The sequence below is a fragment of the Argentina silus genome (genome assembly GCF_951799395.1).
Source record: "Argentina silus genome assembly, chromosome: 6".
Taxonomy (NCBI): domain Eukaryota; kingdom Metazoa; phylum Chordata; class Actinopteri; order Argentiniformes; family Argentinidae; genus Argentina; species Argentina silus.
In genome coordinates, this window is record NC_139660.1 from 19,969,840 (window position 1) to 19,982,516 (window position 12,677).

Consider the following 12,677-nt stretch of genomic DNA (forward strand, 5'->3'; position numbering starts at 1 on the left):
TAAGTGTTGCTGATATTTATGCTTTCTGCTCTTTTGTCTTTGTTTTGGCGTTTTAGGGATAAAAATATCATAGTTTACAAATAGCCGTTATGACATGAAAACAGTTGTATCTTTGTTAGTTTATTGAAGGCTGTTGTAATGTCGAATGGTGTCTGATATTTCTGGAAGTATTTCCTTTTTATGTATCCTTTCCACAACTCAGAGTTTTGGTTTAAAACGATAAGTTTAAAAAGCTGAATTTGTCCAATACGCTTTCTCCATAACAGTAAAATTAAATGCAGCCTACTGTAAGTTTTTTAGCACTATTATTTCGGTTTTTACTGGAAAAAGCACTCACAGGGTGACATCCTAGTGAAATGTGCCCACTTCAAGCACTTGCAATAATAAATATATAGCTTCTATTGGTTGATAACGGCAGCTTCTGCCTCAGTGCTCACCACTGACCGCGAGTAACCCCGCCCCTTTATGCTAAATAAAAGACACAATCCTGGCCGAGGGAACAGTCGCTCTGTGATTGGTCAGGTAAAAGACCATTTATTCGTGACAGCATCACATGAATGGTTGTCTATTAACTTGTTCAAAAAGTATCAGGAGTTGTCAAGGCTCTGGCGGAGAGGGAAAAGTAGTTTGTTGATTCTTTGAGACCAAGAGAGAAGTTTGTCGACACAACAGGAACCTAACTGGCTCAAGGCAAAAAAAGAACGTTTTACTATTTCAGCAAAGTTACTGAGTGAAAGCGACAAGGTAACTACGGCTCTCTAACTACCTCTGCTTTGGGACTTTTTTTCATTGTGGTCGGGCAAGTTTCATAAAAAAATTGTTTTGATCCAAAAGTTCAGTTTTGATCCATTTAGACATTACAAATGTATAACATGATGGAGACAGAACTGAAGCCCCCTGCACCCCAGACAAATACTGGGGGAACGGGGAATTCGAATTCATCTGGTAACAACCAGAAAAACAGCCCGGACCGAGTCAAGAGACCCATGAATGCCTTCATGGTGTGGTCGAGGGGACAGCGCAGAAAGATGGCCCAGGAGAACCCCAAAATGCACAATTCGGAAATAAGCAAAAGACTCGGGGCCGAGTGGAAACTTCTATCCGAGAGCGAGAAGCGACCCTTCATCGACGAAGCGAAGCGTCTCCGGGCTCTCCACATGAAGGAACACCCGGATTACAAATACCGTCCCCGGCGGAAAACCAAGACTCTGATGAAGAAGGACAAGTACACCCTGCCAGGTGGGCTGCTGGCGCCGGGCGGCAACGCTATGGGCGCTGGGGTAGGTGTCGGGGGTGGCTTAGGCGGCGGGGTGAACCAGAGGATGGACAGTTACGCACATATGAACGGCTGGACCAATGGGGGTTATGGTATGATGCAGGAGCAGCTCGGCTACGGGCAGCACCCGGGTTTAAACTCTCACAACACGGCGCAGATGCAGCAGATGCACCGCTACGACATGAGCGCCCTTCAGTACAACTCCATGACTAGCGCCCAGACCTACATGAACGGATCCCCCACGTATAGCATGTCCTACTCGCAGCAGGCCACCCCGGGGATGACGCTGGGCTCCATGGGCTCGGTGGTCAAGTCAGAGTCCAGTTCCAGTCCTCCCGTAGTCACGTCGTCATCCCACTCCCGGGGCGCTCCGTGTCAGACGGGGGACCTACGGGACATGATCAGTATGTACTTACCCGGCGCCGAGGCAAACGAGCAGTCGGCCCAAAGCAGACTCCACATGTCCCAACACTACCAGAGCGCACCTGTGCCAGGCACGACGATTAACGGCACGATGCCGTTATCACATATGTAAATTAACTTTTATAAGAGAAACTGGACTACACTGGACTATTTTTGTACAGAAAATTTGGGGTGGGATAAGTTGTATAGAACTCAAGGAAAGAACACACAAACTTTTTTTTTCTTTCTATTCTAAAGAGAAAGTTCTAGAGGAACGGTAGGAAACTCTGCAAAAAGTTTTTCAATGGTGTATGAGTTTGGAAAAGTAGAAGGTGGGAGTCCCAATCAGATGTTTTATTATTGCAATCACCTTTTGTACAGTATTTATCAAAGAAACATAACAATCAGATGAAAATGTTTGTAAACTACAAGAGGTTCCATTTTTATTAACAGCAGTTCTGCAGAAAAGAAAATGGCAGAATTGAAATTGAGTTCAATATTATGATGCTCCTGAAACTGCAAAACAATGAAGGGAGGGGAGGTAGACAAGCAGGTAAATGTTTCTCCTTGAAGGTCGAGAATAGTACTAAACCATTTTAATTTAGTGAAGATATAAGCATTTTTACATCTTGCAGGTAAACATGAATTGTTAATTTATATTTTTGTCTCCCACTTTTCATCTGTTAGAGGTATGAAGTTTGTGTTCTTTATTTTCTAATGATTTGTACAATTTCTGTATATTTACTGTGATATTTTAAGTTTTTATTGCAAATTTCATTCCCGTAGTTGTATTTTACAATTTGGCCTGTACGCAGCTGCCAACACTCCATGTATATAATCGAACTAATATCATCATTATAACAGTTACAATTTCAGCTGAGTTTTTTTTTTTCAATATGCAGTTTGAAATGAATAAATTTTGGAAATTTGGATACTTGAAATTGTTTGAGTTTTGATTTTATTTCTCTTTTTAATCATTAGGTAAGCCTGCCAGCCCACGCTGCGTGTTGTGAATTATCCATGTTTTTGTATTGCATTTATGTTATTCATGCAGCATAATGGTTTTACTATGAATCAATATTTGATTAGGCATAATCACCTCATATCAATATTATATATTCTAAAACAATAACTACCTAAGAGAAAGAAACACTGGGAGAGAGTCATGATATGGCTGTCAGCAAAGCTTCTCATGGGGACAAGATCATGACAAATTATTTTTGTTTTGCCTGTGCTTAATCGTGCATTTGCCTGCACGCACACGTATGGATATATTTGATAATGCTTTGCAATGTTAAATCATTGTATATTATATTAATCAAAACTCAGGTTAATGACGTTTCTATTTTCTAGTGAAACGAGCAATGCGCCCAAGGATTGTGAAGGCTGCCTGCCGCGCTAAATTTTGTTGCCTGTAAACAAGACAAGATTATACGCCCAAAATGTTGAAGATTCTCAAAAGGTAGTCGTTCCTTTTTACATCTTTTCAACAATCAATACACACATATTTTGATTTGTCTTAATCCTCATTATAATCGACAAACGGTCAGGTGCATGCATATAATTTAATCACTGATTTCAATCTGTATATCTTGGGAGTGTATACCTCTGCCGTGTGGAATTAATAGACTATATGGCCTACAAAGTTTCAGTAAGCAGCGCTCATTGCAGCAATGAAGGTTTACACTTTGGTTATAAAGGCCTGTTTGCAGATGAGTAAATGGATCATTTGAATTAGGCTATAGAAGAACGCTCCATATAAATGCACTACTGAATATGCAGTAGCCTAATGACACTAAACGTGAAACATTAGGCCTAAATATTTACCAAACATCAGTTTACGCCCTAAAGTAAAGCTTTAGACCTAAAGATTTCCTTACTGTTAGAAGACATATTTCGCCAACAGCATTTATTTATGGTGGTGTTAAATGTAGCTTAATCTCTGGGCTATATCAACTAGATGTTTCGTTCAGTGTTATATATTGCTCAAACTGGCTAACCACTTGAAATGGTCAATTTAATGCAGAGTGCACATTTCTGAGTATAATCAAAGACCGAAACAGCGCATAGGCCTAATTTTCACTCACAATTAAATACCCTATATATTCCAATGTGTATTGAATTGAATGTTTATTCAAATACTGATCTGTCTTAAACATGGTCCACACAGTTGAATGTCGATGGGTCCATGATTATTATTGGACCTATAACTTAAAAAAATAAAAAAAACAAGTTCTAAGTGTTACACTTTGCACCGAGGGGACTCTATACCAAATCAGCCTATGGATGAGATTAGGCCATAGACTCTCCTTTGAATACAACAACGTTTTAAATCTGGTGCGGGTGTTAGAATATTTTGTGTGAAGTGCAGAGGTAGATTAGCGCTGTTTCATGCCAGGGCTGGGAAGCGTCTATTGCCCCGGCTCCCCTGGGAGAGCTGCTCGCATTAACCGCTAAATGAATATTTGACGAGGGGCTCATTCCGAAGTATTATTCCGACTAACGTGTCCCTGCCGGACTTTCAAAGGGTCAGGGAGCAACGGTTATATATTAATTATTTATACGACCAGGAGAATCGGTTGTAATAGCTCAACGTGTTTGATAAACTACCCATTTTAAAGGTCGAGTGTGTATGTGTGTGTGTGTGTGATTATTTTTTCTTCAGCGGCAGCATGTAGGCTATGATCAGATAGGCCTAAATATATTTTTGAGTTTGAGCGTTTGGCCTTTGATATTATTGTTCGAGAACGGGGGAGAGAAACATTCGAGGGCCACTTTCCCTTTTATATTTCATGTCGTTTTCTATTTCTGTCGTAAACATTTCCCTTTCAAATATATAGCCTGAGCCTATATTGTGAGGGGGGTGCAACATTATTGAAAAATACAAATTGACAACATTTAAAGGAAGCGATATTCAAACTGATGATGGAAAGTTATGAAAGGAGTCGGACATATTAGTGAACCTATTGAACTTGAGACTTTTGTGTTGAATTGCCCAAGAGGGGCTGAGGCTTTCTACACAGTGAATAAGAGATCTATAGGCCTATACCCTTAGGAAGTAGTGAACAGTGAGGAATCTCGTTATTGGGTCACCGCAATATATGAAGAAGGATTAGGCATGAGTATGTTATTATTTCTAATTATATTTAATCTCTAAGCGTGGCCTGCTGACGCGCCGATAGGTTCAAACGCTCAGTACAGGTGCTGGTTTTGAATGGTGCATACTTGCAGCCCCTATTATATCCTTAATGTCATGGTCATAAAAGCTCATAAAACATTGGTAACTGAATGTATGGTTTTGTGTGACTTAGGGTGAGAGCACCGTAGGTCAGAAGAGGACGGGACCATGGCTCCGGAGAAGCCGGGGAAGGCCTCCGCCGTACGGCCGCAGAGAGAGAGAGAGAGAGAGAGGGAGGGAGTGGAGAGAGTCTGGCTGCTGCAGCCCGGAGATATTTGGACAGCAACAGGTGGTAAGCGCGCTGTGTTTTGCTCATAGTTAAAGCCCCCCAGATGTTATCTTTGATATCGTTGTGAAATACATTTAGCCCAGCCCATGCACGTCTGCACGCACTTTGAGGAAAGTAATCATCATAACATTTTAAGGGGTCCAATATTTAGGCCTCTATAACACATTATGCTGATATAGGATTATTTGTCCGGATCCTATTTACCTAGGTACATAGAGGAGCATGAGATAAATCGTTATCATTATCATTGCAGATGATGGGTAAGATGTCTAAATTAATGTTTGTTTGTTATATCGTTTTAGAAATCCTATCAACCGTGTACGCAGTCCGGTTGTGTGGCTCATATAACTCGATGTCAGGCTCTCATCCCCGAGTCGCTCCCAACCAGATTTACTTGATTGTAAGGAACAATGACGTCATCGAGATCGGTAGACAGAGGTTATGTATTTAGTCCACGGTCTTCGCGTGTCGAGGAAAATCTTTTCTGAGAAAACCATTGACGTGAGTCTTGTGTCCCAAAGATATAATGTTCATTATTTAAGGATAAAATTATGGCAAGGTGATAAAGTAGTTACTCAGCGGATGAAGTACAGACCTGGTTCCCTTTATTTGATCTGGCGGCACAATTGATTTTGAGAAGATGATTCACTTAGTTATTGGGTTATTATTAGGCTATAGAAAATGTTGTTGTTTTATGCAGTTCTTATTTCAAATGAACATGTTTGTCTCGTTCTACACATTGGTCCAGATGTTCCGTTATAGCATTAAAGAGAGAAAACATTTCTAAGTGACGTCCTTATTTGTCTTCTTCTGTTGTAGTTTATTTTGGGGCAAGTGCTGAGTATTTTAGGCCTAGTGGAAGGGGTATCTGTGGGGGATGTAGTCTAGCATTGTAAGATTCGTTGAATTGAAAACTGTCAGAGATGTCGTCTATTTTAACAGTCTCTCTGGCGTGAATGGGGCCGCCCGCGCCCCGCGCCCCTTCTCCCTGATCCAGTGCAGGTGCGGGGAAGCAGGGGGATGGGGGTTCTCCCCGCGCGGCCAAAATGCGCATTCTATTCAATAGACCACACACTGGCAGTCAGCATGCCATCATCCCCGCGCCTCTCCCTCTCTCTCTCTCTCTCTCCCTCTCTCTCTCTCTCTCTCTCTCTCTCTCTCTCTCTCTCTCTCTCTCTCTCTCTCTCAACATTCTCCTCTCCCACAGGCCTCAGCGCGCAGAGGGAGCAACGGCCCCAATTACTATCAGCATTGTTACTGCAAGCCCTTATTCCTGCGTTTTTATAATTTAGGTCTGATAATGACAGCTTTATAGCCAGGCATGATTAAATCTGTGTGTTTTGAAGAAACCACAAAAATATGTTGACCATATTCTGCAAGTTATTTATTTTCTGTGGGAAATGATTTAAGATCACAGTCACAGTGTGTTTTAGTTTACACTACTCTGCACGGTTGGGTTGATAGACACATAAGACTCAAACAATTCAATGACAATAAATCCTCCCTCCATCTAATGTTTTCTTAATTGTAACTTCACCCAATGGCTCCTTGTTGGAGCCTAGATTGTGGGCACACCCTAATTTGAGGGGTGATGGGTTTTATTTTCTAAAATAGCGACCCTAGCCTCATTACATATGCTGGCGTCTATGGGAGCCGGGATTAAAGCGGGCAGCAGTGCTCAGTGGATTAGTACCAGTGTGCTAGTAAATACAATATAGCACTGTACTCAAGTTGCTATGGAGGCCTCTGGCACTTGACTATAATTCTAGACAAACCGCGGGACGTAGCGCTGATACGATACAACAGTTGGTATCTCACGTTTCAATGTTTCAGTTTCACTCACTCACTCAGTCGAAATCTGTTGTTTTGAGAAACAAACACAAAATACATAGGCCCTATACAAGCATTTGTGATGGACAGTTTTTTTTTTCCTCCACATTTGTGGTTTGTTTCATTAGCCTGAATTAAACATAACATATGTATTCGTTTTGTAACATATTTGGTTATTCTGGGGTGCATGCACTTCCAGTATATGACTCAAACAAAACACTAAAACAAACTGCTGTTATAGACTATGAATGTCATGTGAGGATAATGCCGTTTATGCTGATGTCACCGGCGTATTATATCGTTAGTCAGGCCAATATCCTAATGATTTATAGGATCTATTTTAGCAGGAAATAATGCTACTGAAAGTGGCATCTTAAACTTAAATATAAACACATTGTTTTATAACTAATTCGAGTTAATACAGCCTTAATGACAGTATAACAGCGGATAATTGGGCCTTTTTCTGAGCAACAATATAAATCACCATCTCTTTATTATTTAATAACGTCAAACGCTTGGCTGGTTGGCTTCGACAGTGCAGACCTTTTCTATGCAGTGTTGCTAGGAGAGAACAATGCACATCTAATTGTGGGGATTTTCAGAAGCTGAAGTTTGCCACTGCAAGTGAACAGCGAAGATATTCAACTTCCAACAGATGCATGTCTGCAGTCCGTTCTAGTTTATCGACCGTTTTCGACCCAAATTCCTCTATTGTGAGGGGGCGAAAGTTTTCATTCGATTGATCTGCACAGTAGGCCTATTGGCTTCTGTGAGAGTAGACACACAACTTTGAAAGACACTGCAATAAAGAACTGTGGGTGGTAAATAAAGGTAGAGCAGACCGAATACTTTCTGTGAATTTATGATGTGTTTTTTTCACTTCCACATATCCTAGATTCAGCCGTTCGTAGCCTATATTGCAACAGGTGATGACGGATCGCCTGCCACACGATAGGCTGAATACATTCTAATCTTGTTGAAAAGTGAAAGCGGCGCACTTTATTGGTTAGGGCTATTATTGTGCGCGGAAACAAAGTTTACCCATGCGCAGCAAAGGCTCTTCCGACCGACGCAAGTGTTTTCTGCGTCTCCACGGCTATTGGTCCAGCCGCCCCACGCTTAGAACAATATATGCTTTGATGCAGCGGTGGAGGCAGCAGCAGGGGAGAGCAGGCCGAGGCAGAACAAGCTCGAGCTTTAGGGGCCGCTGGCATAGCCTGGGAGACCAGCGAGGCGATGCCTGGGACCCGGGGTGGTGGGACGCGGGGTGGGGAGGGAGAGGGACGCAGGGGTTTTCACACAGTGATAAATAGTTATGCTGTGCAGCTGTAGGCAGAGTAGTTTCACATCAGGTCTTTGACTAAAACACACCATTTGCCTTCGCGAATCTGAAGAATAATTGTGCACGGAACTGATAGGCTTTATGTTGGTGTTACAGAGCTAAAAAAGTTACACATTTGTTTATTTTCTCTACATTTACTCATGCATGTAGATTATAGTTTATAAGAAATATACCTTTGACATATACTTTACAAAAAATAAAATATGGTTGTGTAATAACCACAGTTAATGTTTTCCCTTTAGAAACCTTTGAAATATAGGCTACAGGCTTTCATATACTGGGTTGGGATGAGGAACAAGTGTTTTTCTCGTTGCGCAACAAAGGAGTGTCTAGATCACTCAGGTGGGGGCTGGGGGGGAGGACATTATTCTTATAAATCACTATCAGCCAATACCAATAAATACATCTGATGTGTTGTGTAAATATGAAGTTTAGGCATATTCCATCCTTCAAGCCCGTTTAGGCCTTTATCTGTGATAGTCGCCACACATGGCCTAAATCACCAGCCGACCAAACGGGAACTTCTCTAGTCATTTCCCAGCAGTGGCCTTTCAAAACACAGTCACCATCAAACCCTCTGTCCACACAAATGCACCGACTTCCCTAACAGCAGATTTCATTGTTCACTTTCAGTCCCCCGATCAGGCGTCATGCTTCACCCGCATTGATCTACTACACAATAAGCATATAGAGTGCCACATTTCAAAATAAAAATGAATAAGAAATCTAAAGTAATATGCTGGAAAGAAAATGTGTAGGCTATCATGTATAAATCAATGATTGCAATAATAGTTGCTACAAGTTTGTTTGACTGATTGTTCAAACGGCATTGAAAAGTTTAGAACAGTTTAGAGGCCTATCAATTGCGTTTACTTTATCTACATGCTGCGGTTGATTATGTGGAAAAAAAAACATCTTTGGCAGAACAGAGCAGCTCGTTTGCTATAGCGACTGACTTGTGTATGCTTTAGAATAAAGGGTTTACAAAAGTTAGTGTGAGCAGTGAAAGGACGCCTACAACAGGCCTTTATGTCTGTCTGGACATGGCCGAGTCTCCTGAATGGACGCAGGAGAACTACTCGGCTTGAACGCGTGGGCTTGTTGACAGAAGAACGTATAACATGATTATACATATTTCATTAACACAGAGAAAGTGGAGAAAGTTGCAGTCCCATTGTGTCACAGAATAAGATAATACATAACATGATGACAATATTGAATGTATCAAGTTTAGGTAGCAATGTGTAATAACAACAAAGGACTAAGGTGTTTTATTAGATTTCAAGAGGCTGAAGAGACTGGAAGATCAGCCTTTTACCTTCTCAATAGGCCTAATTCGGCAACACGACACAAACAAAACCAAGACACAAACAAAACCAATATTTTATTCGTTGTGCATGCACCTTTCCTATAGTCAAATAACGAGATTGAAATGAGTTAAAATGTTACTGTTACTTAAATGAGTCCACCCTTAATCATTGATCATTCAAAATGGTTGTGTTAAATATACTCAATTACACGCCTGACTTCCCTCCAACAGTAAATTATATCCTCCAACTACTTGCCTATTCAATCTCTACCTCCGCAACTGGAAAGTCGATTATGTTGAATCCATACGTTTCTGTGGATTGCGTCACCCCTAATTAATACTCTAGAGTGGTGCCTCGGTGCGTGGCTGTGGGTTTGTGCATGGCCCCTCTCCTCTCCTCTCTCTCTGTCGCTGCGACAGAAACAGTTCTGGAATGGCAAAGAGGCTCCTTTCAGAAACGTCTCCTGAGACCGTCTCTAAGGCGTTTTTCGTGTGATAATGAGCCGTGACTCAAATGCGACAGACAGGCAGGGGTCTGCGTGGTCTGAACACGGGCTAAGGAGGAGATGCACCATCTCTCAGAACTTCATGGGAATATGGGCATGTGTCATGTTTTTTCGTTTCTTCCACGTCCGCTGTTTGACCACAACACGTTTTAAGACTGTAGGCCATTGCATTCATATTATTAATATATAGTATTCATATTCTTCATAATACTAATATATATTAATAATAGTAATAACATTAACAATAATAACAATAATAGCCTGATAATAATAGCCTGATAATAATACTACTACTACTAATACTACTACTACTATTATTATTATTATTAATATTATTATTATTATTATTATTATTAATATTAATAATAATAATAATAATAATAATAATAATTATCATCATTATTATCAGACTATTACAATTATCCTGTTTGTTTATTATCTTCTTTATTTATAGTCTTTGCCCTGAAAGCTTACCCTATTAGGGCTTGAGAGCTGCACCTGTGGCATGGTTTTAGTAAATATAGGGCAGGGAGACAGAGGGGGTTCGCGGAAGGCTGTTCTGGGCGCTGCTCGGTCACTGCATTTGATTGTAAATAAGGGGAGTTCACACGCCGATCGAGTGACGGAGGAGAACAAGCGACCCATTTTAATCAGGTGGCTATCTCCCTATCGCGGAGATCAGAGCTGTGTCACTCCCGCGCTCGTCATTGTGTCCCCCCCTCCACCCTCCCCTGCGAAATGACATCTCCCTCAGAAAAGCGAATCTAGTGGCTGGATGAGATTTCACTGTCTCTGCGCTGTGAGCCCCGATCATTAGCATAACGCAGGCAGCAGTGAAACAGGTTATCACCACACAAGTGCAACCTCACTGTGATCTCAGGGACCGTAGCCTATTTAGGTGACCAAGGAGAGAAAAGTTGTGCTATTTTTCCACACATATTAGAACTATATTTGTTTCTTTATTTGGTTAAATAAACTTCCTTCCCAAATGTCTGGTTTAGCCTATTACTGTGTCATTGCCCGTGTTATACTATCAGTTCACAATTAGGCCTAATATTTAGCAGTAGAAAATAAAATACAGCCCAAGTCGTCCAGTCCATCCATTCAGGGTTAGCTGAACCTCCATATCGTCTAATATCCTCCGCATAAAATGAGGCCATGGGAGTAGTCATGGTGTCACAGCAAGTTTTGATTCTCCGAGGAGATGAGGATCTGTGACAGATGCACCTCCTCCATCGATTATCTGACAGCGCGGATCATTTAGCCTTTGAACGGGAACAGGATGTGAACGGGACGTGTAACCCATCGGCACCTTCTACAGTGCGTTCATCCACCCCTGCAATCAGGACATCACTCCATCACACACCCAGTCGCCTTCGGCAGCGTGACCACATTACTATACTCGATCGTTGACTTAATGAAGTGTAGATAACTTAGAAGGGTCCAGTTTGAACTGCGAATCGTCTACTTAACCTACTTAATGGCTGTCATGACAACAACACATAGCATATTTAAACACTTTAGGCCTTGGTTGGTTGCGCGCAGTGCCGCCCAAAAAAATACATTACGCGCGGAAATACATTCAAAAACATGCTCGGTATGGAACGATGATGGGCATAACCATTAATTAATTAGGTCAATGTTTGAAGAAAGGGAAAATCAAAAGCTGGATCAATCCATCCAAATTTTAATTTTGTGACAGGAAACCCCAAAGAGGTATCTGAAACGTGTCCTTTATTGATTTTTCGTCATGTTGTATTATAACTATCTGCGTCGGTTTCTTTTAAGCCGACTCAAATTACTCATCGCTCGACTTGACAGGATTCTGACCGTCTTGAACTCTCTGCGACCAAGCAGCCCCAAGAAAGACCCCCAGGCGATGTCCAATATAGGCTTCTATGAGATGAGAGGAGATTTAGGACCGTACACGGCAAGCTTTAGCCCAGTCTGCCTACGTTGTCCATATAATATCATGAAATGAGTGACTGTAGTTTAAAATAGCCTTCTCTATAGCCTGAACTTCTAAAACCTAATTCAGAAAGGCTTTGAGCAAAGTTTTTGTATAATATTTAAATATGCCAAACTGATATAAAAAATAGAAACAGACGGTTGAAGATTATGCTTTGATTAATAATTGTCAATATATTTGTGATGTAGATATTCGTATGTGTTCCAATTTAAGACCTTTAAGAAGCCATTGTCAGAAGTTTGTAGCCGTCTTCCAACCATGTGAGAAGGTTGTGCCCTAAAAGCTCGAGCACTGGGAAGGAACTATCAGTAAAATCAGGAACTGTAAAGGTTAGAGGAGTCAGATATACGCTAACCTTCTATCAGACCTGCTGCTGTACCTCTGCTGCACCTCTTTCTCTGCAATATCCAGACAGAAATAGAAAGACAGCCATGGAATTTAATAACAACCAGCGTTGTAACCGTGGAGAGGGAGGAGAGGGGGCTTGACCATGTTGACAAGTGGAGAAAACACACCACAACACTCTCCCCGACAAAACCACCACAACAATTAGTTTCATTACCATTATTACTGTAG

The 12,677-nt window shown here is 41.3% G+C and overlaps 1 protein-coding gene across 1 annotated transcript in view; it reads left to right on the forward strand.

The window, feature by feature from the left end:
- Positions 1-582: 582 nt before the first annotated feature.
- The window catches only part of sox2 (SRY-box transcription factor 2), an 18,226-nt gene continuing 6,131 nt past the window's right edge, over positions 583-12,677 (forward strand). Inside the window, exons 1-3 of the mRNA XM_083671482.1 lie at positions 583-2,010; positions 3,032-3,140; positions 4,990-5,148. Of these exons, the coding sequence (XP_083527608.1) occupies positions 864-1,811 (948 nt within the window). The 5' untranslated portion in view covers positions 583-863 and the 3' untranslated portion in view covers positions 1,812-2,010; positions 3,032-3,140; positions 4,990-5,148. The remainder of the gene's footprint in view (positions 2,011-3,031; positions 3,141-4,989; positions 5,149-12,677) is intronic.